We start from the raw sequence: 27,646 nt of genomic DNA, 5'->3' as shown, positions 1-27,646 counted from the left end.
GCCCTGGGCCTTCCTGGCGGGGTTCTGGTCCCTTGGAAGGAGAGCTCCGTCTCCTTCTCAGCTCTTTCAGCCCCGAGGGCCTTTCACTTCCTGTTTCCCTCCTTATCTGCCTTCACGGGCCCACAGGCCACCAGGGAGTTGGGTTTTCTGTGGACTTGGAGTGGCTGCTGGGGAGCTTACATGGTGGGGAAGGGGGCAACCAGACCCCCACTGCAAGTGTCCAGCTTGAAGACAGCCTGGCTCCATTCTCAGAGACAACAGCCCAGAGGTTTTTGAACACTCAGTTTAATTTAAAACAGGCACAAGTGCAAACAATTCACAAAAGTTTCTAGGGAAGATGCTTTTGTTTTTTAAAACTCTGACCTTTAAAAAAGTCCTTGCAATTTTTTTTTTTCCGGCCCCAAAGCAGGCCATTGGGGAGCAGAGGAATCTAAAAATATTATCTAGATAGGGTCCTGACACCTGAAGTTCTTCCCTGGATTCCCTGACTCACAATATCCCTGAAGGTGGGGAGGGAAGAGGGCGGAGGGAAGGAGCAAGGGCAAATGGTTTGCACAAAGGGGGTACCCATTTTCTTGACAGGATGGGGCCCCAGGAGGTGGTTCACCTGCCCCCAGACCAAGATTTTGAAAAGAACAGGTCCTTGATGACCTGGTTATTGAGAGGAAGCTCATAGCCAAAACACAGTGTGTTCCCTCACCATTCCTGTCTCGGCTCTTGGACTCCAGCGTAGAGGAGAAACTTGGAAATTTGCCAACCCCCTAGGATGTATTAGACTCAATGCAGACCTCTCTGCTGGTCAGGTAGAAGCAAAGGACTTGGGAGGTGGGAAGCCAGGCCAGGAAAGCAGGTCCCTTTGGAGTAGAACTTAGTGGCAGAAAGATTGGGAAAACCTTACAGAAGCTGGCTGTGGGTGACCTGAAGGGAGCCAAGCTGTCAGAGTGACCATCTGTCACTTACACACACACACACACACACACACACACACACACACACATGTGCACGTGCACGTGATGTTCTCTCCACACTGTAACATGAGACCACGTTTACCACCAACTCCATTCTTTCTCTTTTACCCAGAGCAACGCTCCACCTCCTTCCCTGGCCTGTGAGCAGGCTGGTCACACTTTGGGGCAGGCTGTGCAGGGAGAGTGGATGTCAGTGCAGGTGAGTTGGGAAGCAGGTGCAGGTTGGACTGTACCTTCAGGAAGTCAGACACGAGGGAGGAAGACAGCTTCAGGCAGTAGAAACCTTCCCCGTGGCCCTCTCGAGACCCCAGGGTTTAGAGTTGGAGCGGAGAACAGCAGCTATCCTGGGGAAGACCAGCAGTCTGCCCTCTTGGGTAGCCTGGGATGCTTGTGTACATCTATCTTTAAAAAACTGCAGCAGCCTTTTCGGCTGGGTTGGCCATAGTGGCCAGGAGTGCTGGTCTCCAAGTTTCTTAGAAATATCCCTGTGCAAATGACAAAGGGTCATCCTGTAGAAGGGGTCTCCGTCATCCCAAAGGCAACTGGGGACTCTCTTGAGAGAGAGAGAGACCGAGGGGCAGGTCCGGCCTGGCCCAGTGGGCGGAAGGGCAGGAGGGTGTGGGTGGGGTTTCACATTCAATCTTTGGAGAGAATACTGAGAGAATGAGGCAGGCGGGCCCTGCCGGTGGGCTGACTGCCCAGTGTCCCCTGCCTGGGGGTATTGGTGGCAGGTGCGCTCTGCAGGTGGGCTCAGCAGGTGGAGGTCTGCTTGCGGTAGAGCTGGATCAGGGGGACCAGGCACTCAGGCAGCCCCGTCTGCAGCAGGAAAGGGTGGTCCAGGAGCTCCTGAGCCGTGGCTCTCTCCTGGGGGTCCCGCACCAGCATCCGTTCCAGGAAGTCTCGAAGCACTGGGGAGACCTGTGGAGAGAGGGCAGCACTGAGAGCAAGCTGCCGTATGCAGTCACTTTGAGGTGACTCGTCTGCCCATCCCCACCATCACTGGAAGGTCTTAAATTCTCTTGTTTCTTACTTCCTGGCCGCTCCCAGGCTCAGCAGTTTTCAGATCATCAATTAGGTAAAGAAACTTGGCCTCAGTCCAGAAAAATGGCTAGTTCACCTCTAGCGGGTGCTGCTGAGCAGAGGAGGGAAAATGCCCTGCTCCTGGGGAGCCTGGCTGCAAATACACAGCCCATTCCCCACCCTGCTGCTGGAGGCTCTCAACCTTCAGGCTCTGTGGCTTTGTGGAAGGGGCATGGCATTGGTATTAGTGATCCAGTCCTGGGTCTATCCCTGATCTTTGACAGGTTGTGATTTTCTCTAGACGTCAGTTCTCTTATCTGTCCAATGGGCTAGTGATAAAATGTGCTTGCCCTGTCTTTAGTGAAGATCAAAAAAGAGGCTAGGGGTGAAGTGTCTTGAAAAATAGAAAAGAGCAAAGTGAGACCTGACAAGGAAGATTTCTTTAATGCTCTAAGCCTTGGAGTCTAAGTCAAGGGCTTCTCTTGGTTCATTTTGAGCCAGTATCTCGGGATGAGGCTAAGTCTTGGGCTGTTGCCCAAGGCTACGTCCTCTGGGCAATTAGCCAACTGGAAATCTCCTGTATGTGTTGGTCCTGGGGCTGGCAGTGCAGGCTCCAAGGACCAGTGGTCTGGGAAGGTGTTTCCTGACTGTCCTCCCATCCAGCTGTGCAGGGGCCACAGGAGTATTTTATCATTTAGGGACTGGGTTTCAACCCTCTGCGACATTTCTCACTCTGGCCACCAGATGGCAGTGCCATTTTGCTGCGCTGTGCTGACCTGGCCACCAGTAAGGGGTGTCCACAGGTAAGGCCTGTGGGGTTTGGGTGGATTTGGCAGAAAAGGGTTCAATGCATGTGCACTCATACATGTTCACTGGTTTTAAGGGAAAACCTGTGGCTCAGATGTGGCCAGGATGTGCACTGGTGGAGGACAAACTGATCTGCTGAACGAGACTAGGAACATTGTGCCATGGGATGGCTCCCCTGACAGAGGCAGTGGAGGGGCTCCTGCTCAGTTAGCTTCTCTAGAATTCCTCCCCAGGATATCAGGGATTCCTGGCAGCCTTGCTTTCCCTTCTCTCAGGCTCCTGTCAATTGCCTGCAGGTGGAAACTTGTTCGAGGGGCCACAGGAGTTTGCCACAGGCTTTGTGTGGAGAAGGCAGAGCCTTTTCTGGGAGCCTCTGGCTTCCGCGGAAGGGAGAAGGTGGGCCTAGGAACCCAGGCTCTGGTCCCCTCAGCCTCAAGAAGAATGGGGTCAGCAGGGTCCATTATGAGCACTGACTGACCTTGTGAGAGTTTTTCAGCCTGGGTGGGGGGCTGTCCCGGAGCCTCTTCATGGCCTGCACTGGGGAGTCACTGAAGTACGGTGGCTCGCCGTCCACCATTTCAATCACCATGATGCCCAGGGACCAGATGTCTACCTGTAGGAAGAGAATGTCCCGGATGGTGCTGGCCAGAGTAGGGCCCCTGGGTAGCAGTGTGTTGCACAGGGACGGGAGCAGCTGGCCTCCCTCCTGGCCACCTGCCCTGTGACCAGTTACTTCCTGCATGAGTGCCCACTGACTGGAGGGACAGAGCTGTCAGCCATTCTTGGAGACTGGCCATCAGACACGAGGAAGCCTGGCCATACCCCACCTTGCCCATGAGCTGCAGGAGGGAACAGTTTGTGGCAGCAAAGTCACAAGTGAGGGCAGACCCATTCATGAGCTGGTAGGGGGCACTGGGAAGTGGGGTAGGGTATGGACTAAGTGGGAATCCGAAAACCAGGGCTATTTGGGGGAGGGATGTCTCTGCAGGGGCCACAGGAGCTGTTTGTTCCCAACTGGAACTTCTGGGAGGATGGGGGCATGGAGGGACTGCTTACCTCAGTCGCATACAGAGACCTGGAGATCACCTCAGGAGCCATCCAGTAGGGGGTTCCTACCAGGGACTTCCTCTTCGGCACATCTTTGCTGATCTGAGCACAGAAGCCGAAGTCCGAGAGTTTCACCTGTATTTGAGATGGGGCAGGTCGCGGAGGACAGGGAGTGGTGAACTAGGAGCAGGAGCTGAGTAAGCTCCAAGCTCAGACACAGGGGGCGGGGCACGGGCACGCCAGGTTGGGGAGGGCCCTACCCTGCCATCAAGGGTCAGAAGGATGGAGTCACTTTTGATGTCCCGGTGGATCACACCCTGGGCATGCAGGTAAGCCAGAGCCTGCAGCACGGCCTCACACACAGTGGCGATCTGCTCCTCGTTCAGCCTGGACAGGGAAGGCCAGGCCACAGACAGAAGAAGACATGAGCTTTAACAGAACTGCAGGGCTGGGCAGATGGGTGCCCCTGGGCCCAGGCCCCATAGCTCCCGGGCAATACACTCGGGGGTCCAGTCAGGCCAGAGCCTTGGTGGAAATGGGCCTGGACCGAGGCTGGAGACCCCCACCCCACTCCCCTGAACCCTCCTGGGTCTGTAAACCCGAACGGACAGGGGGGTGCTCACGGTGATGTGACAGGCACCCTGAGTTTTCCTGGCCTGAGGCTGCTCAATTCCCCTGCTGGGACAATGATGGGAGCAGCCAGTGCTCAGAGCCCAGCCCCTGCCCCAGCTGCTCACCTGACTTGGGAGACGATGTCCGTGAGGGCCCCACCCTGCAGGAACTCCATAAGCACCCACAGCTCCTCACCCACCAGGTAGCTCTTGTACATCTCCACCACGTTGAGGTGCTGGTAGTCTCGCATGATCACCACCTGGGGAGCAGAATGGGGAGGGAGGGTGCCTGAGTGCTGGGCCCGGTGCCCATGGCCCCGCTCCCAGACAGTCATCCTCAGCGCTGGACCCTGTCCCGCCATCTCCTCCCACCTCATTAAAGAGCAGCTCCCTGCGCTGCTGCTTCCTGAGGTCCATCATCTTGACAGCCACCTGGCGGCCCGAGTGCTTCTCCCGGGCCAGGCAGACAATGCCCGTGGAGCCCTCGCCGATCTTCACGTAGCTGTCCAGCAGCATCCGGGGGTCACCCTGGTCCACCACCATCCTGAGCGCAGCCTTGAACTGCTCGTGTGTCACAACACCTGTGTCCTCACCAGCCAGGGCGCCCTTGGCCGCTGCAGGGTCCTGGGGCAGGTACAGGTTGCTGGTGCTGATCTGGGCTTGCCTGGTGCGTGGGGAGCCCGCGGGGGAAGACCGGCCTGGGGTGGGGCCGGCGGCCGCGGGGGCTGTGCGGAGGGACTTCTGGGGGCTGCTGGTGTCCGAGGTGGTCAGAGGGCTGAAGGTCCCCATGGGTGGGTCGGAGGGCAAGGACTGGGCCTTGGCCACCAGGCTCGGTGGGGGGTCTTTCTGCAGTGGTGGTGGTGGTGGTCGGAAGGAGGAGTTAGGCTGCAGGGAAGGAAAGAGGAACAGAGAAGGGTTTGGCTGTGGGAGCATTTGGAGTGACCTTCCCAGAAGCAGGGGGTGACCTCTGGACAGGGGCGTGTCTGGCAGGGCATTGGACCAAATAAAGGAGGTGCCATGGGCAAGGATTTTCAAAGGGAGCCGAAGCCGAAGTTCATGCTCAGGAGCTCAGCCCCCAGCATTCCCAGGTGAGCAGTCCGAACAGCGGCTCTTTATATCCGCTCTGCCTCTCCTGGGAAGCCGAAGAAAGCAGAGTCTCTGGGGTGTCCTCTGCTGGGTATTTCTTCCTGGGTAATTGACAGCCAGACCCCAGGGAGGCCACCAAGAGGCCGTCTTCCCTCTGTACTGCTGGGCTGTGTGGGGAATCTGGGTCAGAAGCATTCTGCATTCCTGGGGCGCTCCCACCCAAGGGCCCATGTGGGCGGAAGAGGCCCTGGACAGTGGCCGGGTGGCGGGGGGGTGGTCGGTGGGCAGCACTGCAGCTGGGACTGCTCCCCAGCCCAGGGCAGGGAAGCCACAGCAAGGGGTCTGCTAGCCCCACTCGTGCCTGACAGCAGGAGCCTGCGTGTCTGTCCTGAGAGTATGTCCTCAACAGAGGACCACAGAGCTGTGTTACCCTCTGGGGGGTTCATAGGTATGTCTCCCGGGGTTGGGAACTGGTGCCAGAGAGATCTGGAATTAGGAGGCCAGGGGAAGGGAGATTTCCTAGAGGCCCCCAGAGCAGCCTCTGTCCCAAACATGACTCCTGGCTGATGACTGCCCCGCCCCCAAGGAAGGGAAGGGGGCACGCCCCCCCCCCCCCAATCCTTACGGCCTCTGGCAGGGAGGGAGGGAACGAGTGGCAGACTGGGCCTCAGTGAGCCCAAGGCCCAGCCCTGAAGCCTCTGAGGCTCCTCGTCTTTCAGGGCCCAAGCCCTCCAGCCAGCCTGGCAGGAAAGCATTCCCTCCTTGGGTTCTCTCTAAGGAGCTGGTGAGGTGCAACGTGATCCTTCCCAGGGATTATATGATTTTAGAAGGGGCACCTGGAAAGGGCCCTAAGTAACCTAACAAGGGACACTTGAGGGGCTGCAGAGAACTTTCCAGAACATCTCAGAACCCATCATATGGCAGTTGTCCAGTTGCCCACTGGGTCCTGGTCCAGATCCCCAGAACTGCAACAACCTCCAAGAAATCTCCCTAAGTGCTTAGCTTGGGCCGAGGGACCCCAAGTCTGGGCCTTGGATCCCACCAGGCTCAGTAGAGCCCTGTCAACATCTTCTGACCTTCTCTCCAGGCTTCAGGGTGCCCCCCCTTACCCAGTGCCTGATCTTGCCTAGAGGGGAGCATGTACACAAGTGCCCTTGCCAGCAGCGAGCCGAGCTGTGGCAGTCTGCCACCCCCGCCCCACCTGCACACTCCAAAATGTGCACCAGCCTCTGGCAGGCTATGCCTGGCGCGGGCTCAGCCTTCACAGCCAAGGAGCCAGGAGAGCCTCCCAGCACTGCTGCACAACTCCATCCTGCCGGGTGAGCACCTCTGGGGGGTAAAGAGAACCTCCCATGTCTTTGCCAGCACCCGACCCTCACCCACGTTTCCCCACTCTGTGTAGTGATGCAGTGGGACCTCTGGACTTGGGGTCATGACCTAGACTCCAGTACGGCTCCTGCTCTGACCAGCTGTGACTCTCAGGCAACTCACCTTCTCTGAGCCCACCTTGTCTGTCAGGGCACGGTGATCTGGGGAGCTGGAGAGAATGCAGAATCCTGCTCCAGTAAGTCCTTAGAGCAGTGACTCTGCATTTTAACAAGGCCCCTGGGCTCTGATGGCAGAGGACTGTGGACTACCACAGGAGCAGCTTTGGACAAATGGGCTCTGTGATTCCTCGGCCTCATGGAGGCTGTGAGAGGGCTGGGACTGGGGGTGCGGGGAGCATGGTCACGTCTGAGGCTGGGAGGCCATGTCCTGGGAGCAGAGGTTTCACAGGACAGCACCCTACACAGCTCACTTGGTCACACAGTCACCGAGGCAGCCCCCAAGGCCCAGTAAAAAGGTTGCCTGCTGGCCTGCAAGGTGCGGCTCACAGAAAACATGCTCTCTGAGCATCTGGGTCGGACTGGATAGAATGTGGGAGCCCAGAAGCATCTAGAGCTTCTCTTGAGGTTGCGTTCATCACCCTTGATCTGTCTCTACCTGGATGTCGAAGGCAGGCTCTAAAATAATTCCCTTCACCTGCTGGCCTCTTGGCCCCCTACACAGGCCAGTTCTGTTCTCTGGTTGAGCTGGCTTGGGCGGCGGGGTGGGGGAGGTGAAGACAGGCCCTGAGATGGGCCAAGGAGGGGATTTGCTCCCCCTCCGCTGTCAATGCCCCTATGGAGACACTGTTGCAGGCGCCTGCTGAACTCAGAGGCCAAGGGTGCAGCAGGGGTGGCTGGCTGGCTGGAAGCGGCAAAGAGCAGGGATCCAGCCAAGGGCCCATCCCCAATGTGGCCTGGGACATGGGATGTGGTAGTCTGGTCTTCACTTCCCCAAGCTCTGGACCCGAGCATCCCTTTGTTACCCTCTACAAGAAGGGAGCTTTGACTTAATGTCACCACAAGAAAAGTCCAGAGGAAACCTCTTAAGCCATACCAAGAAAGGGAAAGGGGGACAAAAGATGGAGTTAGTTGTTACCAGCTCTGGAGTTCGTTTTGTGACTGAGACATCTTCTTGAGTGGGAAGCCACCAGAAGGGGCGTGCATGTGGTTACAATGACGTCATCTTTCCTGCCTAGACCATGGCAACAGGGCCAGGCTCTCCAGCCATGGGCTTGGGGGACTATAATCTTAGTGCCTTGGAGGCAAAGGCCATGTCCTTAATATTTTAAAAATAATAAAGCCATTTATTGAGGGTGTCCCACTTCGACAAGGCCCTTAAATGCCTTATCTCATTTAATTCTCATAACCTCTGCGTTGTTTTATCTTTGCAAGGGTGCTATTATTACCTGTATCTGTCGATAAGGAAATGGGCTCAGAGAGGTTAAGTAACTTGCCCAGAGGCACTAAATGGTAAGAGCAAGGTTGACTTCGGTCCTGGTTAGCCTGACCCTTCATCCCTCAGCTGTGGTCCTAATGGATGTCCTTGACATATAACAGAGTACAGGGTACACAGCAGGTGTTTAACCAAGATGTGCTGATTTTGTTGGGGTCTTTTGACTTAGCCTTTTTGCCTAAGAGGAACCACTTCTAAATCTCCCCAGTTCCTGTCTTAATGCTTTGGCCTCCCTGCCCCCAGTCAGGCCTCGAGGTCTTTTGTTTTTAGTCAAAGTGAGTTAACTGTGGCCATGCTTCCTGGGGCCGAGTACAAAAGCCCTAAAACTACACACCCTTCTGTAGCCTCTCCTGGCAATTGGTGGCTTGACCTCCAGGGCACCAGTGTCCAAACAGGTGCTGAGGGTCCTGAAGCAAGCCCTGGGGTGTACGGAGGTGCAGAAGGCTGGCTGCTGGTTTGGTCTGGTGGTTCCTGGGGCTGTGGGGGTAGGGTAGGAAGCTGGACACAGTGGTTCTCAACTGGGGCTGATTTTATTCCCTACCAAGGGACATCTGGCAATGTCTGGAGGGGATTTCCGGGTGTCCCAGCTGGGAAGTGCTATCTGCGACTAGTGGGGAAGCCAGAGATGCTATTACATATCCCACAATGCACAGGATAGCCCCTAGGACAAAAGATTACTTGACCCAAATGTCACTGGGGCAGGGGGTGAGAAGCACTGGCCCAGATCAGTGGAGAGGAAGTCTCTCTCCTGGCTTTTAGAGGCCTGACTTGAAAGTATTTCTCTAGAAATATATGCCCCAGGTGCGGGGAAGGAAACCATTGCCCTGGGTTGGGAATGGTGGTGTCTCCAAGCCCTAGGCGATGATCCCCTGTTTCCACTGCACACGCTGCTGCAGTGGCCTACGGTAGATCCTTGGTAAAATGCAGGATGGACAGGCCTACTGAGGCTGGCTGGACAGCCTGTTCCCTGCTGTGGGGTACTGGCAGGAGCTCAGAAACATGCAGGTCACGCCCAGCCCAGGGTTGACACCCCCTTTTTCCAAATCCCCAAAACCCCGCCACGGGATTCCCAAGAGGCCAGCGAGTGATCAAGTTCCAGTTCTCACCTCCTGGATACTTGTTCGGCCCTCCACTCCCCACTCCACAGGGGAGCCCAGCCTGCGTCCTTCATCCCAGTGATGGCATAAAGCCCAAAACCTTCCCTGGGTGCCTTGGGCTGGCAGTGACTTATCTTAGAAAGGTTGAGGATCCAGGCCACTCCCCAAACTCTCCACCCAAGTCCTGGCTGGAGCACACTCAGATATCGCCACCGCTGGGGAGGCGCCAGGCTTGTTCTGAAAGCCCTCGGGGGATAGGAGCTCTGTCACTCGTGTCACTGTCACCCGTTGTTTCTTCGGTCTGACTTCCCAACCTCGTGCTGCAGCATAACGTCATTTCTGCCTGCCCCTCATGAAGGAGGTGCAGATGCCATGATCAGAAAGCCCTGGGGAGCAAGATCCCGAAGGGCCCTCTCACTGCTGCCTTCCCTGACTCTCTCTCCACCCCTGGGACTTCCCCAACCCTCTCTGAGCCCACCTTCTCATCGGCCAAATGGGAAAGGATGGTGCTGTCACCACAGACAGGACATCACAGGGCATGGAAGAAACAAGTGCAGTCTCCTCTGCCCGCCAAGAAATGTCCCTTCACTCTTTCCTATTTCACAAGAAAAATCTGTGCATTCCAGGCTGTGGCACGTGCCAAAAGTTGGCTTTCCTGCTGCTCCCGGGCCTAGGCAAACTCAGCCCCCCAGCTTTTCACAGAGCACACAAACCCCAAAACAAATCATTACAGAAACAGTAAATGAAACCACCTCTCCAGAAAAGCGGAGGGGGATGCCTGGGTGGCTCAGCCAGTTAAGCGTCGGCCTCTGGGTTTTCCACTCAGGTCATCATCTCAGCGTTGTGGGACTGAGCCCCACATCAGGCTCTGAGCTCGGCAAGGAGTCTGCTCAAATTTCTCTCTCCCTCCACCCCTCCCTGCACTTGTACTCTCTCTCTCAAATAAATAAATAAGTAAATCTTAAAAAAAAAAAAAAACAAAAAAAGGTAGGGGCAGGGGAGGAAGGGAAGAATCCTCCTCACCAGAGAAGGGGTTCACATGAACATCTGTGATTCCTGAGGGAGAAGCAGTTCAGGGAACCTCTGGTCGCCCTCAGGAGGGCACTGGGGCAAGCGAGGGGTGGAGACAGAAAGCAGCTCTGAGGAGAGGGAGGCCGAGTCTCTGCCCCCAACCAGTGTTGGAGCACCCGTCTCTGCCACGGCCTGGCTGGGGTGTTTGGGCTTATCATTAAAGGTGATTGCCTCCCACTGCGATCCACCCAGACACACAGTAGGGGGCAGGAATGAAAGTCCCTCGGAAACCTCCCAGAAAGTGAGCGGGCCTGCAACCTCACTTGGACTCACCAGGGCTAAGCGTCTGGAAGACCAGAACTCTCAGCTGGTTCAGGATCGACTCCTCAGCTGAGGCTCTTGATCATTCTGTTCTCTTTCGCTCTCCCTAGCCTGACCCCGTAAAATGGGGAAGGCCGGGCTCCCCGGCCCTGCTGAGGGCGGCCCCACCCCCACATACCTTGTTCTGGGAGGGAGGGCCCGGCTTGCTGCTGCTGGCAGTGGCCATGGCCGTGGCAGGAGTAGACAGGAACATGCTTCTGAACAGCCTGCGCTTCAGGCTGCTCTCCTGGGTCTTGGGGCTGGGGCTGCCCTCCCCGCCTGGCCTGCCTGCGGCCGAGCCTACCAGGCAGGACTGTGGCCGGGCCTCCTCGGAACCATGCCTGGCAGCCTTGGTCCTGCGCCTGCTGGTGGCTGCGGGGGGCGAAGTGCCAGGTGGCGAGCTCTGTAGGCAGGCCCCCAGCTGCAGACAGCGCTGCGTGGCGCCCTGGAACTCTGCAGGGCCTAATGACTGGGCCTTGGTGGCCAGCCCATTGGGGAGGACCCTCGGGCTCTGTGGCTCTGGCCACGGCATCGGCCTGCGGCCTGCTGGTGTGTCCCCGTTGCAGCTGAGGTAGAGGCCATGGGGGTCAGTGCGCTCAGACTGGGGGCTCTGCAGGTACATGTCTGGGTCCGTGGCCCAGTGCTCGTCCCCCAGCAGCCCCAGGGACTGTGCCCGCCGTCGGCTGGTGGGGCTGCGGCCACGCAGGGTGTTGGAGCTGATGACCGACAGCTTCTGGATGTCGTTGAGCAGCCCTGAGATGTAGCCGTCCGTGGGCACCGAGCTGCCCCGCACCACAGTCTGTGGGGGAGAGAGAAGAGCATGAGCCAGCGGCCTGTTCATGGTAGGAAGCCTCCATGGGGTGGGGTGGGGGGGCTTCTTGGGGAAGGACCCCTAAGGACCTCCCTTCCTGTGTCATCCATCTGTTCCATAACTTTTCAGCTACTCCTCAGGACCATGGCAGGTCAGACCCTTGCGGGGGTGGAGGGGTGAGGGGTAGGGCAGGAGAGGGGATAGACCCTTGTGGGGCGATGGGGGGGGCGGGGAGGGAGTCAGAAAGGAGAAAGCCTATTGTCATGGGGCTCGCAGTCCAACAGCACAAACGGGGGTAAACCCCTGAAATGGAGTGGGCAGCTGAGCTTGGGGAGCTGAGGGGGTGGGGTGGGGGAGTCCCTCTCGCCTCAGGGGGTCTGCTGTCATTCTCTAGCTCTATCTGCAGCTTTATGGGAGATATACGGAGCTCCCAGAGGAGGCAGCAACCAGGGCAGGGCTCTCCTCCACGTACACTGACAGGCCCCTGACTCCAACTCCTCTTGCCCTTCTTGACCCACACACCAAAATCCCCCTGGTCTGGGAGTCCCAGCCCCAGCTGCAGGTCCAAATATTGCACAGGACACACTTAATGCTAAAAGATTATGTGGTGTTACCTGAAATTCAAATTTTGCTGGGCATCCTGCAATTTGATTTGCTAAATCTGGCAACACTCTCAGCCTACAGAGAGGGGCGCCCCAGGCTCCTTCTCCCTGGAAATGGAGTCCTCGCCCCAGGTGAAGCTCATGGGGATATGAAAACAGCCCATTGATCAATAGCTGGTGATGAGGTGGTCCCTCCAGGGCCTCTGTGGTCTGGCCAGGCATGGGCTTCTGCGGAGTGGAAAAGGCTGACCTCAGCAGCCCCGACCTCCCGCCCCTGCCCACCTTACCTTCATGGGCTGGAGCTGCACCCGCGTAATGCGAGAAGGGTCCACCACAGGCTTGGGCCGTCGCAGGGTGTCCAGGATGTTCTGCCATTGTGGCGGGAGGCCCACAAACTTGCCTTCTTTGGGGTCAAAGGAGGTGTGGACGCGGTGCTGGAAGTTCTGTGGGGCTGAGATCTCAGGGCGTTTCTTCTTTTTCTTTCGGAACATGGTGCCTGCATGGGGAGGATCGGGCTGAGCTCTAGAGGGGGCTGCCTGGCCCCGGGAAGCATAGGTGGCTGCAGTGGGTGCTGGGGTCCCCCTACCCCCACCCTACTCAGGGCTCCCTCCCGCCAGCCCAGGGCTTCCCCTCACCTCTCGTCCCTACTGCTTCACGGATATGGCTAGCTCCCAGCGAAGCAGTCCCAGAAACAACAAAAGTGCCAGAAATAAGCCAACACAGACTATAAACAAGGAAAAGAGGTGTCTGTCTTCTTGTCTGTGCCAAGTCTCCTGCCGAGCAGGCAGACTCTGGGGGTGTGTTTTTATAAGCTCCAAAGCCCATTACAAATATCATTCCACTGTCGAATAATTTAAAAAGGGGAAAGAGGGAAGCAAGCAGGCAAATTCCTTTTATGAAGCAAGTACGACTTTGACTCTTAAACCAGGTAAGAATAGGGCAAGAAAAAGAAAATTTGAACCAATCCCACGTATGAACAAAAGTGAAGGTCTGAAACAAAATGAATAAACTGAACCCAACAGCATGTTACAGGGGTTTTTGTTTGTTTGTTTGTTTGTTTAACTCAGATTAGTCCTGTGATGGTCCAATGACAGAAAACCTATTTATGTGATAAACAACATTCATAAAAAGCCAACATGTTATCCAGTCTGGGGCCACGTATCATAGGACCAGGAGCCCCCAAAAGGGCCCTCTTGGTCACCAAGTGCTTGGCCCTAATTCCAGCAGGGTCCTGAGTCAAGGGCACATCTGCTGTGGGTGAGGATAGCTGTCAAGGCGTAAGTCTCCCCAGGGAAGAAAGTGCCTCTCCACTTTGGGCCCTTTACCCTGGAGTCTCAGAACTCCGGGCAAAATATCACTTGCAGCCAAACCTCTGTCCCTTGCTGATCTGGACTTGCCTAAGGCTCTCTGAGCAATGTCGACAGGGACGTGGGCATGCAGATGTGAGACGGGGAGACCACAAACCCAGCGTGAAGTGAGGACTCCGGCTTACCTTCCAGGAGTCCCGGCCAAGACCACATGTGGATGGAAGACTCACTTGAATGCTTCTGTCTCCGAAGGAGCTCAAAGCAGCTCAATGGGGTTTTTTGTTTTTAATTTTTTTTTCCTTACCGTGGAAAATACACTCAGTGGGCTCTACTGTCCCTTGGAAAGGTCGCTTCTAGGTTTTAAGAAGCAGACATGTTTGTTTCTTGAATTGCATGATTGCCTCATTCATCTGTCCCACAGCTTTGCCATGAGGAATTCAGCACCCGTGAGTCAATGTGAATCTACATCCTGCGTCTTGGAGTGTCAGCCGCCTTGGTGGCCTTGACACTGGGCATCTACCAAATGCTCCCTGTAGGCAAACCCACATGTGCAGGAGCCCCATGGAGGGAGCCCTTGGGAATGAAATACACCTGCTGAGCTGCAGGCGATTGAGGGGAGTCTTCCACTAATTGGGGGAGGCTCTGAGCAAGCTCCTTAAACGATTTGTGCCTCAGGGCTCTTCACTTATAAAACGGGGTTAGTAAAGGCTGCCTCACAAGGCTTCGGGAGGCTTCAGTGGGCAGACCCCCAGTGAATGGGGGCTGATTCTCTTTTTGTTGCCTCTCTGTGCACCTCAGGGCCCTGCCGTTACTGGACGGGAACAGATCCAAATCCAAGAGAGATGCCCAATGCCTTTCCTCGCAGATTCGCTGATCAAAGGACCATGCCTCATTTGGGGGACCCAGGAGCCTCACTGCCTCTCCATTGTGTAGACACTTGGTGGTTTGGCCTTCTCCCTCTCAGCCTTTGGCTCCCAGAGTCCTCATTCTGCAGTCCTGTGAGGATGGCCTCACAGATAGACCTCTGCCCTAAATGAGCTTCACTGATGGCTTCACTGCTGCCTCCCCATCCCCCCGCGCCTCTCTGTGAACTCAAACTCTTTTGCAGGTGTGGGGACATACCCGCAAGCTAAAGAAGAGTGGGCTAATACTTTTAGCCCCAAACATCCTTCTTCCCAACTCTCCCAGCCCCACCTGAGTGCCCAGCTTTTTCTGCAGGAATGCATGGAGACAGTATCATTAGCAAATGGTAAGTGGCTCTGGGATCCCCCTCCTAAGAACAAGTTTTTCCCAGAGGCAGTAGGAGAAGTCTGAGGAAAAAGGACACTGCAGTCATAGGACCCAAGGTTGTGGTAGTGAGGGTGGGGAGCTGCTGGAAACAATGACCTGAGCTCAGGTTTTGGAGGAGGGGGGAATAGAGCCAGAAATCAGGGCCAGTTACTTTGCTAACAGAAATCCCCACCTAAAGAGAGGCTGCTAAGACACATCCAGAATGTGGTGAGGCTAATACTGCCTGGGACAACACGACTGTGTACCCAGAAAATCGAAAAAGATCTACATACAAACTGCTGGAATTAGATAAGTGAATTTAGATGGTCCCTGATTCAAGGTCAATATAAAGAAAAAAAATCAGTTTTATTTCTTCATACCAACAGCAAACAAATAGAAAATATATATATACATATATATATTTTTTAAAGATTCTGTGGTACAATGGGGAATAGATTCTTAGTCTCAGTTTCCTGTTCCTGGCATACAACTCCTAACATCCTTGCAATCCCAGATGGAAAGAATATTCCAACTTTTGGCCCTGTCCCACCTCTGGGGAAGGAGTGGGGCTGATGATTGGGTTAATTGTCAATGGCCAATGATTTGATCAATTGTGCCTCTGTAAGGAAGCCTCCCTAGAATAACCCCTCAATGACAGGATTCTGGGAGCTTCTGGGTTGGTGTACACATCAAGGCGGTGGGAGGGTGAGGCAGCTGGGCAGGGTGTGGAAGCAGATCTGTGCCTCCTACCCCATCCCTTCCCATATGCATCTCTCCCATTGGGTTGTGCTTGGCTTGTATCTTTTATGATGAGTGAGTTCCGTGAGCCATTCTAGCAAATTATAGAACCTGAGGAGGGGCTCATGGGAACCCTCAACTCGTACCCAGCTGGTCAGAAGTACGGGAGTCCTGAGACTTAAAACTGATATCTGAGGCGGAGGGCGGCTTGTGAGACTGAGACCTTGGGGTCTGTGCTGACTCCAAGTACTGCCAGAATTGAACGTAATTGTTGAATAGCCAGTTGGTGTCTGAAAGTCAAAGAAATGGCCGCAAGAGAGAAAAAACCCTTCTCATTTGCTGTCAAAAGTGTTACTAGGGAGACAACCCCTCAGACACCATTTCCCATTTTACATTAAAAATGTCAAATCCTAGGAATAAACCTAATCAAAGATGTACCAGGTCCCTACATTGAGAAGCAGAAAACATTATTAAAGAAATTAAAGAACATTCATAGATTGGAAGACTCAATGATATAAAGATATCAATTATTTCCAAATTAACCTACAGATTTGTTTCAATCTCAATCAAAATCCCAGCATAGTTCTTTTGGTAGAAATTGACAAACGGGGAGCCTGGGTGGCTCGGTCGGCTAAGCATCTGCCTTTGGCTCAGGTCATGATCCCGGGGTTCTGGGACCGAGCCCCACATTGAGCTGTCTGCTTAGTGGGGAGCCTGCTTCTCTCTCTCCCTCTGCCTTTCTCCCTGCTTGTGTTTTTTCTCTTGCTCCCTTGCTCTCTCTCAAATAAAGAAAATCTTAAAAAAAAAAAACTCTAAAAAAAAAAGAAATTAACAAGCTGACTCTGCTCCAAAATGTACAGAGAAACATAAAGAATCAGAAATAGTAGACACCATCTTGAAGAACAAGGTTGAAGGATTACACTACTAAATATCAAGATTTATGGTAACAGTACAATAATTGATATAGTGTGGAACTGGCACAAAGACTGACAAATCGCCCAATGGTACAGAAGAGAGAATCTAGAAATAGATCCAGCCATAAAAGGTCACTTGATTTATGACAAAGGTGACACTGCAATATGGTAGGGAATAGATGATCTTTTCAAAAAATGTAGCTGAAACAATTAGATATCCATATGGAAAAAAAAAAGAATCCTGAAAAATGAATTCATGTCATACCCCCAAATTAATCAGATCTAAATGTGAACAGTAAAACAATAAGCTGGAGGCAGTGATGGGGGGATGGGAGAGGAGGAAATCCAGTCTGGCCATCGCCTGCCCCAGGTCCAGTGTGGATGACTATGTGAGGGCCTAAGTTTGGTGGGCCATCCTGTAACCCCTCACATGCTGGGGCCAAAACCTCCACACCCACGGGTCCCTGGGATAAACTAAACTGCCAAGGTTTTCTTTGCCCAAAATAAAATTCGTGATGGCAAATGTTAGGAGGAGGGGACTCTTCCTAGGACCTTTCTACCTTCCATTCTTCCTTTCTCCCTCCTTCCCTCCCTCCCTTCCTTCCAGATTTTATTTATTTGTTTCGGGGGCAAAAGGTGGGAGAGGAGCAGAGGGAGAGGGACAAGCAGACTCTTTGCTAAGCGCTGAACCCAATAGGGGGCTCCATCTCAGGACCCTGAGATCATGACCTGAGCTGAAAGAATTGGACGCTTAACCTTGACTGAGATACCCGGGCGCTCCTCTAGAATTTCTTTCTAAAGAAAACAGAACATTTTAGAATAGTGATCATGAGGTCTGGGTTTCTAGGAGACACACTCACCCACCCAGGGGTCCAACGCTGCCAAGTCACTGAGTGTGAAACCCCTGAGACGCAGACATCCTACATCTCACCATCAACAGGCCCTGAGTACTTGGAGCATATCACCCCCCACCCCCCAAGACAGAGGCATGGGTTTTCTGTTTCTAGGGCTCCATTTTCCAGCCCGGTTTCCCACCTACTGACCCAAGGCCGAGGGCCCAGGGGCCGAGGGAGGGTGGTTGCTGCTTCCGCCGTGGGGCCATAGTACTAAACCAGCCCGCGCCAGCCGTTCAAGTCGCAGTCCCAGTATCTCCACCTCCTTGCGTGCACATTCAATTCACCTCGTAGACAAGCTTTCCTCTAAGAAGACACCCTGAGGGGGGAGGAGGAGGGAGGGAGGAAGGAAGATGATCCCGCTGAGAGCCAGCCCTGCCTTTTCTTCTGCCTAACCTGATAGAAATCACCTGGACCCGACACTCCAACACTCAGAAGACACTCTGCAGTAGAAACGGCCAGAAACAAGGCACCAGCTCAGGCTCAGGGTGCCCTCTGCTGCCCCAGACCCTCCTGCCAGATTCCTCATCCCAACAAAGGGGAGAGAGGTGCCCATGCTGGGATCCATCCTTGTGATTGGGGAATGCTTTGAACTTCCCTCTTCTGAATGACTACAGATGTCACCTGCTGGCTGGCTGGCTGGCCAGCTGGCCCCAAACTGGCCCCAAACTGGACCAGCACCGGGAGGGGGAGGAGCCCTGCCCAGACCAGTTTGGGAAGGAATCTCCCCAGGCACAGTTCCTACTGAGGCTGCTTCCTCCAGCCAGAGACTGGCAGATGGGGAGCCTGGCAGTTCCTGGCAGACACTTTCTGGAGGAAATCCTGCCACACCCAGCTCCCGAGGGTGGAACTGGGGAGAGAGTTCGGAAAGCCACAAGCTGGGCGTCCCTGAGGGGCATGGCTGTCATGTCAGAGAAGCAGGAGCCGCAGAGGAAATGTGCTCGGCTCTTTCCAAGGATCAATTCATTTCATTTTCCTGCCAACCCCGGAGGGTAGGAATTCCTATTATTACCCACGATTCTAGATGAGGCTCAGAGAGCCTAAATAACTTGCCCAAGGGGACAGAGTCTGGAAAGGACTGAATTGGGGGTCTGAACCTATATTTGGTTCCAAAGCCCCTGCTCTGTCCACCATGCTCGTTCTGAGGGCTGTTGTTCCTCTCTTTCCTGGGGGTCTCCATGAACATCCGTGGGGCCGAGCTGCCTGCATAGAATCAGAGAAGGGGGAGGGCAGCAGGGCCAGCTCCTTCAATCAAGATTGCTAGGCCTTTTCCCTGGGCTTCTCTGTGAGTCAGAGGCCAGAGGAGATTGGAGCTGTCCTGACTTGTCGGCTGACCCTTACTTTGTTTGGCATCAGGTTTTGGTTTTACCCTGCAAGAGGTGGGTAGAATGTTCCAGAGAGTTCATGTGGATGGCTGTGACATGAGGGCCTGGCATATATGAGAAAAGCTGCAGAAGCAGGAGGGGTGTATTCTCTCCAGCACGGATCCATGGCCCCTGGGGGTGGGGGGGTCCTCAGCTGAATGCCAGGAAACCTGCAGGCTTGGCTCAAGGAGTGGGGGGCAGGGCTTTGTGGTTGATGCCACTGTTCCATGACTCCAAGAGGTCTGGGTGCTGTGGTGAGGCTGGTCTAGAGACCACATCGGGAATAAGCAAAAGAGCTTACTGTGGGTGGGTCACCCTCTCAAACTGCTCCTCTGGGGGAGGAGACAGCCACTTGCCCAGGCCTGGCATGCCAAAGCCATCAAGCTGTTTCCCCAGCAGTGCTGGTGGCCCACTGAGTCACCTACCTTACCTTCCACGCCCAGCTTGGAGTGGGGTTTGGCTATTGCCCCATATCAAATCCCTTTCAAAGGAAGACTTGTAGCCCACTGAAGGGATCCACAAGAAGGGGCTGCAGGCTGGGGAGTGGCTTCCAGAATGTGAGTCTAGAGGAGTTTGCAGTTAATCTGGGGGGTGGCGGAGGGGGGCAGGATTTAGTTGGTTGTGTCAGTCCTGAGATCTTGGTAAATTCTGAAGAATGAGGTCGGTGGGATTCCCCTCCATACTGGGTGACTGGGAAGGAGGCATCATGGGCTCCATTCCAAGTGCTATGAAGCCAGAGTGGAAGGACACATGAGCTGCCTCTGAAGGAGGCTTGGTGGCTGCTTGTCACTATTGAATGCTGGCTTGGGGTGGCCCCAGAGTGTGGGGTTCCTGAGTTCCTGCTTGTAACCTCGGCTTACTCTCTTCCTTTCTAGGCTGTAGCATTTCTAGTGGTGGCCAGGTAATGGACCATTCCCCTCTGCCAGCTTCTCCAGGTAAATGAGGAGAGAAACAGTGTCTGTTCTTGCTCAAGGGGCAATTTGAGGTATTTGTAGTAAATACCCACTCAGTCAGTCATCATTCAGGAAGTGCTTGGTGTAAGTACCAGGCTCTGGGCTGATCATATCACAAACAGGCTCTGCTCCCCACCAGCCTATAAGGCAGGGCTGTTATTGTGCCCATTACACAGATGAGGAAACCCATGTTCACAGAGATCAAGGCATTGCCCAAGTAAAGCAGCAAAGAAGGGGAAGACCTGTGTCTGTCTGACTGATGTGAATGCTGCTGCAGGCAGCTGCCACCCTCCATCACCAGCCCCTGTCTCGTTCTCAGACCCATTCACGATGCTTTGGGAAGTCACTATTCTAGAAGCAAGAAGCTGAGATGGAGGCCAGCCCCCTGCTTCCCTCCCTCCCATCCATCCATCCTTCCTCCCTCCTTCCTTCCTTTTTTCTACAAGTAGGCTCTATGCCCAGCATGGAGCCTGATGCGGGGCTTGAACTTACAACCCTGAGATCAAGACCTGAGCTGAGAACAGTAGTCAGACACCTAACTGACTGAGTCACCCAGGCAGGCACCACCCCTACCCCAAGCCCAAGTTCTAGAGCACTTAGAAAGGTACCTCCACTACTGCCACCATCCAGGCACAGAATGGCCTAAAAAGGACCATGTCACCTCCAGAGCTGGGCCCTTCTTCTCGGAGATTTGTGGCTGGGTTGCCCAACCTCTTTGTGACCCACGTGGGAACTGTCATTCCACACCCACTTCTGTGAAGAATGATGGGCCTCACTGGACCCTGGTGGAGAATACCAGCCTTTCACTGAGGTGTTCTTACTGGCCGGGAATATTTTTCTCAAATGTTACTTTCTGGAGTTTGTTTAAATGTAAAAGTATGCTATTCATTCATTAATTCAATAAATTCATTTATTGTATATCAACTCTGCTCCGGGTCCTAGGGAATGTGGTGGATACAACAAAATCCTGGGGCTCATGCAGTTTGGCTTGCTTTTCCAAATAGACGATGCTAGACTCCACCACCTGCCAGAAGAGTGCACGTGCTTGGGGACTTGCTCATGGGGTTTAGCCTCTCCTCTGTCCCTGGTCAACTTTCAGTCACTCAGTGGTATTCCTGACAGGGACGTGCCTGTGGCCTGTTCCTGTGGCCTGCTAGAATGCGTTCAGTGATGGGGAGCTCCCCCCTGCTCCCCGAGGCCCCTGACCTCTGTCCCTCTGTCCCCTTGCTGCTCATCCTTTATATGGAGCTGATCTCTGTCCTCCCTCAGCCTCTAGCGGGGATCTGAGCCTGCCAGGTCTACCCCTCTTCACATGACATGAGTCAGGAGACTCCTTTCCTGGCCACCGAAGTCTCACCAGGGGGCAGGGCCTGAAGAGAATTTCATGTGCTTTTCTGCTCAATGGTCACCTGCAGGGTGGCTGGGTCCTAGACCCAGGCTGTGCCCCTCACTGCGATGGCTTGCAGGCCTCATAAGATCTGCACAGGGCCTCTGTGCTGAAGTATGCGGGGTCCCCAGGATGCTCAGCAAGACCTTGAGGTTTCTTTGACACCCTGGACAGGCCCAGAGAAAAGCTGAGTGTGCAGGGCACAGGACATTATGCTCATAAGCCAAAATGCCTCAGTTCCCTGCCTTTGTCACCATTCCCACACTACAGGTCTCAGCAAATCCCCAGGGGAAAGATAATGGGGCTGTTGTTGAAAAGAATATGATAATAAAGCTCATTCAATCTCTTGTGTCAACACTCCAGCTGAATGAGAGGCCAAAGAGCCAGGCTGGCCAGCCAGGAAGGTCAATATTGACTCAGGCCTGCCTCAGGCCCACTCCAGCCTACCAGTGCTGTGCTGTGGTCCAGCAGTGGCCCGAGCCAGAGCAGCCCCTCTGACCCCTGTTCACTGCACTTAGAACCCACAGCAGTGGGCTCTCCCTCCCTGCACAGTACTATCTCCATGGCAAGAGTATAGAATCGCCTTCCCAGGAGGGTTGTAGGCCAAGCACCTCTTCCCTTTCCCCAATTTTTAGCAGCCTCCACATGCAGAGGCCCGAGTCCTCATCACAGAGTCCTTAGAACCTGGCCAGAAAGAGCCCCTCGAGTCCCCAGTCATAGGCTTAGGGCCCCTAACCACACTAAAAGATTACATTTCACAGCTCTTATTTTCGATATCTCCATTTTGTTCCCCTCTTTCTGCTCACACTATTGTGAGACGGGTCAAACCTGCTTTACTGGGAGCATCGTAAAGATGACAGGTGGCTGGGGAGAGGACAGAGGAGACCAGAAAGGGAATATACACACACATACGGGTGTAAAGTGTGTGGCATATGTCAGATGCTGCGCTAAGGGCTTCTTAGAGTGCATTTAAGGGCCATAACCCTACAAGCTCGATATTATGAGCTCTGCTTTACAGGTGAAGAAACCAAGGCTCGGAGAGAAAGGCTGTCTGAAATGGTAAGCGTGGAGCTTGTATTCAAACCCAGTGTATCTAAGCTTCTCTAATATGCTTGGTACCCAGAGAAGTCAAACAACCTGCCCCAGGTCACACAGCCGCTGAGGGCAGGGCTAGGACTAGAAGCCTCAAGCCAGAGGCTCCCTATGCCCAAGGCAGCCCTGTGGCAATGGTGTGTCTGGGCCTCCCACGGACATGTGAGCACAGGTGACATGTACAGGTGTGTCCGGGTCTCCCACGGACATGTGAGTACAGGTGACACGTGCTGTCTCAGCCTCCACAGCTGGATCCTCTTCCAGAAATGGCCCCTTCTCCAGGCCGCCTCACTACCTGCCCTCCATGGACCCCCTTACTTGACTTTATTCCCATGGCTTTGCTCTAACACCCCAGAGTCTCCCGCCACAGAGCCAGACCATTCTCAGAATTCTCCAGAATTCAGGGCTTGGGTAGTTCAACCTTTCCTAAGTAATAATTAGAGGCTGGAGAGGGGGCTCACAGCCAGGGCTGCCCAACATTTATTATTTAATCACTGGGACATATCACAACTATCCTCTGAGGCAGGCTTGATTGCTATGTTTTATAGGTGGTGACATTCAAGTTTGAAGAGACGTAAAACAGCTTGCTTGAGGAATAGAAGGCAAAGTCAGAATTTGAACCCAGCTCTTTCCAATTCCAAATGTGTTCTCAGCTACTGTCCTATGTATTATGGTATATGCTGCAACCGTTCCAAAAGAGCCGAGCACAGACATAGGCTTGATCCCCCTCTTTTCCCCTGCCTAGAAAAAGAGACCAGGGGAGCCTAAAACGCACCAGAAAAGGACATGACACAGAAAACACAGCCCACACCCCGAGAGCTCTTCAGGTCTTAGCCCTTGGTGTTCCTAGCAGCATCTATATCCCAGATGGGGGTCAGCTGCTCATCATCTGCAGGTGTGGGAAAAGCTAGATCCATTTTAGCAGGTTGGAGATGTGGGGAATGAGCTAGGAGGCAGGATGTGCAGAGCAGCACCTCTGCCTGGGGCTGCCTCCTGGCGGGCTCCGCACAGACATGGGGCCGGCTACTGCCCTTCCTGTTTGGGAGCATCTTTCCCAAGCAAGAATTCAGGGCATCAGGCTTGGTGACACCATCTCGCCCCAGACAGGCATCACACCTGAGGCCAGCAGAGGCTGGGCCAGGGGCAAGCAGGGCATCGGCTGTGGGCTGGGCTGGTGGAAGTTACAATGCCCATCCACTAAGGATGGAGAAACGGCACCTGGAAGGGACCACTGCCCCTGCCTTAGGGTACCAAGAACATCCCAGGAGGGCCACCTGCCTGCCCACTGCCCCGTCCAGCCTTGTTCCTCAAGGAGGTCTGAGAAGGCTCCCAGACACCTTACCAGGGCTGAAGCCTCCTCACTCACCTCCTGGCCGCCTTCCTCGCCTCCTCTTCCTCCCGACTCCTCACCCTTTCGTTGGCAGAGCTCTCAGGCACCGAGGAGAGGGAAGACTGAGGACCTTCCCTGGCCAGTCCTCCGAGGCCTGGGTGGAAACAGATGAGAAACGCATTGTGACAAATGTAGTAGGTGTCTCCCTGGATTTTGCGACTGGCCGGAATCCAGAGCATTCGGAACCGCCCCAGGCCTGCCTCCCGACAGAGCCACCATCTCAGGTACGAGGGGAGGTGGCGGGCTGCCCGCGCCGCGCACGGGGAGGAGGGGCCGTGGGCGCAGCAGGGCTTTGGGGCCCCTGTCTTCACCGCGCTCGGACTTAGCGCGGCCACCAGCCCCACCTCGCAGGCTCCAGTGGGGCGCCCTCTGGGAAGCGAATCCCCCAGCCCCGCGCCCCGGCAGTCCCGGCAGCCGGGCCTGAAGCGCCCGCGCACACGCGGAGGTCGGTCCCGGTCCCAGCGCTCAGGGCCCCTCCGCCCCGCGCCCTCCCCACGGCAGCTCCTGGGTGCACCGGGCGCCGGCCAGCCCTGAACTTTGGGGAATGAAAACCCAGGGAAAGGGGCCCTCGCGGGCGGGAGAGCTGTCGCCGCGTCCCGGGCCCCGCCCGGGGAGAGGGGGTCGTCGGTCTCCCGGGGTGGCGGGAGCACCCACCTGCCCAGCGGGAAGTCCCTGGAGAGCTCGGGGAGGCGGCGGGAGCCGGGCCCGCCCTCCGCGGGAGGGACCTCGGCGCCGGCAACGGCGGAGAGAGGCCGTGCTGACTTGTTTGTGCAGCGCCGGCTTCACCTGGCCACGAGTTTGATTTCAGGGTGTGGCCTCAGGTAGGACAGGGCGCACACAAAGCCCGGGAAAAGTCGCCGACGGGTGCAGGGGCCGCGGCCAGGAGCCTCCTTGTCGGAGGGGCGCTCCCCACCCCCACCCTCTTGCTCGACCCTTTTCCTCTAATCCCTCGGCTCCAGTTCTGACCGGCCCTTTGCCATGGGACCCTGATCCGGGTCGGGCCAGCTGCGACCTGCTGGTGGCCCCGTGGCCCTTGAATGGCCGCGCAGGGGCCTGACCTGGATTATCTGCTGAGCTCCTCCCGCTGTAATTAACTCATTAATTTGCATTGCAGATGCACATCTGGAGGCCGCAGCCCGACTCCTCCTGGATTCCAGAGGTGCAGCGGGGCGAGGGCACCCACCTACATACGCTGGGGAGTCTCAGCCCGAGGCCTTAAACCTGACGTCTTGGTCTGTCTGGACCTGGCCCTGAGACAGTTTTGAGGAGTTCCCATGCGCGGGCAGGAAAGCCAGGATTTACAGAGGTTCGGATTGCCTTGTCAGACCTGGCTATGATCTGCTATCCTCTGCCCCAGAATTCCCACCCTCCCACCTCCCCACCAAGGGGACCTCTGGAAAAAAGAAAGCCTCTGCGTGCCCTGCAGTCTCAGGGAATGGGCCTGGTGACAGAGCTGGCATCCCCTGTTTGTCCCCTGGAATGACCTGACCTGGGAGCAGGAAGGTCATTCAGTGGGTCACTCCTGGCTGCATTTTACCCTGCTTCTTTTGAATTAGAGGGTAGAGATGCTGTGGGGGACAGGAAGGGCCACCTGGCTGTCCTTTTCCTAAACAAGTGAGCAGACCCTTGCTGTCCTAGACTTGGACCCCCGGGGAGGGCTGTATCCCACTTGGTACTGAGGGGATTCTGGCATGGAAATTCCAGTATATCTAGCCCTTGAGTGGCTGCCCCCAGGCAGTGGCTGGTTGACTACCAATGTCACAGTGGGGACTGAGGACAGTGCTGAGATTTTCACCCTTGTTGGTGGCCTCAGACTTTCATTATTGAGTTCACCATTGCCAAGTCTTGTCTTTATTCACTGATTCTTTAGATCAATGCAATTTCTAGATAAAGCATTTGCATATGGGCACTATTGCTTATGAATGATCTGCTCTAGGCTCCTGCCAAACCCAGCTAAGAAGGCTAGGGGGAAGTCGCCAGCCCAGAACTCCTGTACCCTGTGTGGCTACACCACAGCCCCCCACCCCGGGGAAAGTATGGTGGTGGAGATGCTGTCCCTGGTGAGCCCTAGGTTAGTGGTGTGGAAGCTGGGCAGCTCAGCGCAGGTCCCCTGCCTGCCTCCAGACACTCATACTTACATTTAGTCTCTGCTCCTTTCCTTGCCCTCTGCCTCCCTTTCTCCTATTTACATCTTTCCCAAGAGGATTCCTTCACTTTCCTCTGACAGGACCCGATCCTGTGAGCCAACCCCTGACCTCCTGTGGCCCCTCAGGAAGCTGCCTGCTGACCCTAGGCTCAGGGGACCATGTGGGGAGGGGGCAGCAGGTACAAGGGTGACTTTCCCCACAGAGCAGGTACCTAGCCGTGTAGGAATGCTGGCTCAGTGCTGGCTACCAGGAGCAGGTTGTGCTGGGTGTGAGGGCTTGGGAAACTGGTTGCTGAGGATTTTAGATGAACCGGGAACAAAACAGCATGACGTTGTTGAGCCTAGATTGAACACCCTAAATTATTTTTTACTGACTCACAAATGCACACATGAATTATTTTCTTTTAATACAAATAACTTAAAAAAATACAAACAACTTATATACCAACACCGGCTCTCCAAGCAGTACTCTTGACCTGTTGAACTACGAAAAAGTGTGTCTGATCATTAGAATATTATCAGAATTGAACTGGTATTTAATTTGATTTGAATCTAGGCTTGGGTGTCCCAGAAAGACTACTAGACAAGTCTCATCCTCACCCTGTAGGAGTGACTCTAGGAAACCGTGGGGTCCTTTGGGAGCAGAGGTAGGTTTGGGGCCTCAAGAGAGGCAGAGATTCTCAAATACAACTGGCCTGGGAGGTAATGAATCCCCTATCACTGGAGGTGTTCAAGAACCCAGATAATTATCAGTCAGATACTCTAGAGAAAAGGTTTTCATACTGGATACTAGGCAAGACTAGGGGACCTCTTGGGCTGATCCCAACCCCAAGTCTCTGCGTGTCTAATTCCATCTACAGGTGGGTCTGCTGCCCTGTGTTGGATGACAATGGGACAACTGGCATGTGAAGATTGGGTTCTCAGTGATTAAGTGTGGCATGTGAATTCCCTCCCCCAACCCCCGCACCCCATCCTCTTCTGACCTACGCACCAACTCAGCCTTGCCCAGGCAGTGGCAGGAACAGTCTGGGGGACAGCGTCTCCTCCAGCAGCCCTATGCCTCCCTCTGGCCCTGTTCCCAGGTGGCAGTGCTGAGCATGAGGACAGGGACCAGGTACAGCCTTATTTGAAGAGGCCTCCTACTTGTCCATGCACTGCCATTCTGCAGAGGGGACAGAAGCTCTGTGCAGGAACCCTGACAACTGACATTTCGCCGTGGGGGACACCGCTGGAGCCTCTCCAGCTCTGGAGCACTGGCCAGCAGTACCGTCTGAGAAGGCAGAGGAACAGGGCGGGTACGGTACGCCCAGCTAGCTCTCTCTCAGCCTTTGGCTGTTGGGGCCTGTTGGAACATCCAAGCACCTCCAGCCAGGGCTGAGAGCCCAGATTAGGGCCAAAGAGGAAAGATACACATCTGCTGTGGTTTAGAAACAAAAACACATTATCCTTTCCCTGTACCCTTCTGCTCCATGCCTTGAGAATCTTCCTGGGGATCAAGAACTGCTGACAGGCTCACTTACGCCTTCCAGGGCTCCTTCCTCCAGGTGACTCTGCCCTCCTCTAGTAACTGAACTAGTAATGCCTGCCAGTGAGTATTTACGCATGTCTCCCTCAAGTCTTCACAACAGCCCTGGCACAGAAACCCTATACTATTATATTCTCACTTTGCAGGTGAGGAAACAGGCTCTGAGTGGGTAAGGAACTAGTTCAAGGCCTTGTAGTCACTGAAAAGCGGAGCCAGAATTTCAGCCCCGCTGTATCTGCCCTCAGCTTGTGCTCTGATCCGGGCTCTTCAGAGGTCCCTGGTTCCAAGGACTGTAGGATATGACTTGACCATGTCGGATATGACTTGACCATGTGGGGTCAGGTCAGGAAACAGTTGGCAAGGGTGGGGGAGAACGTTGGCCTCCTTGTGTCAACTCTGACCACCACCCAGGAAGGGTGGGTCACGTG

General features: G+C 54.9%; 1 protein-coding gene across 5 annotated transcripts in view; it reads right to left on the bottom strand.

Moving 5' to 3' along the window:
• Positions 1 to 269: 269 nt before the first annotated feature.
• The window catches only part of PAK6 (p21 (RAC1) activated kinase 6), a 36,419-nt gene continuing 9,042 nt past the window's right edge, over positions 270 to 27,646 (bottom strand). For 3 of the 5 annotated variants that reach the window (XM_032343264.1, XM_032343266.1, XM_032343268.1), the window contains 9 exons: positions 23,524 to 23,641; positions 12,528 to 12,736; positions 10,967 to 11,626; positions 4,826 to 5,338; positions 4,580 to 4,713; positions 4,103 to 4,229; positions 3,852 to 3,977; positions 3,274 to 3,408; positions 1,719 to 1,886 (listed from right to left, as the gene is read on the bottom strand). In XM_032343264.1, coding sequence (XP_032199155.1) covers positions 1,719 to 1,886; positions 3,274 to 3,408; positions 3,852 to 3,977; positions 4,103 to 4,229; positions 4,580 to 4,713; positions 4,826 to 5,338; positions 10,967 to 11,626; positions 12,528 to 12,731 — 2,067 coding nt within the window. In that variant the 5' untranslated portion in view covers positions 12,732 to 12,736; positions 23,524 to 23,641. Of the gene's footprint in view, positions 1,887 to 3,273; positions 3,409 to 3,851; positions 3,978 to 4,102; positions 4,230 to 4,579; positions 4,714 to 4,825; positions 5,339 to 10,966; positions 11,627 to 12,527; positions 12,737 to 23,523; positions 23,642 to 24,201; positions 24,334 to 27,646 lie in introns of those variants that run through there. The other 2 variants (XM_032343267.1, XM_032343269.1) reach the window with 2 other exon arrangements.

This window comes from Mustela erminea, chromosome 5 (genome assembly GCF_009829155.1).
Source record: "Mustela erminea isolate mMusErm1 chromosome 5, mMusErm1.Pri, whole genome shotgun sequence".
Taxonomy (NCBI): domain Eukaryota; kingdom Metazoa; phylum Chordata; class Mammalia; order Carnivora; family Mustelidae; genus Mustela; species Mustela erminea.
Note: the sequence above shows the minus strand (reverse complement) of the source record. Positions and strands in the feature narration are given on the sequence as shown.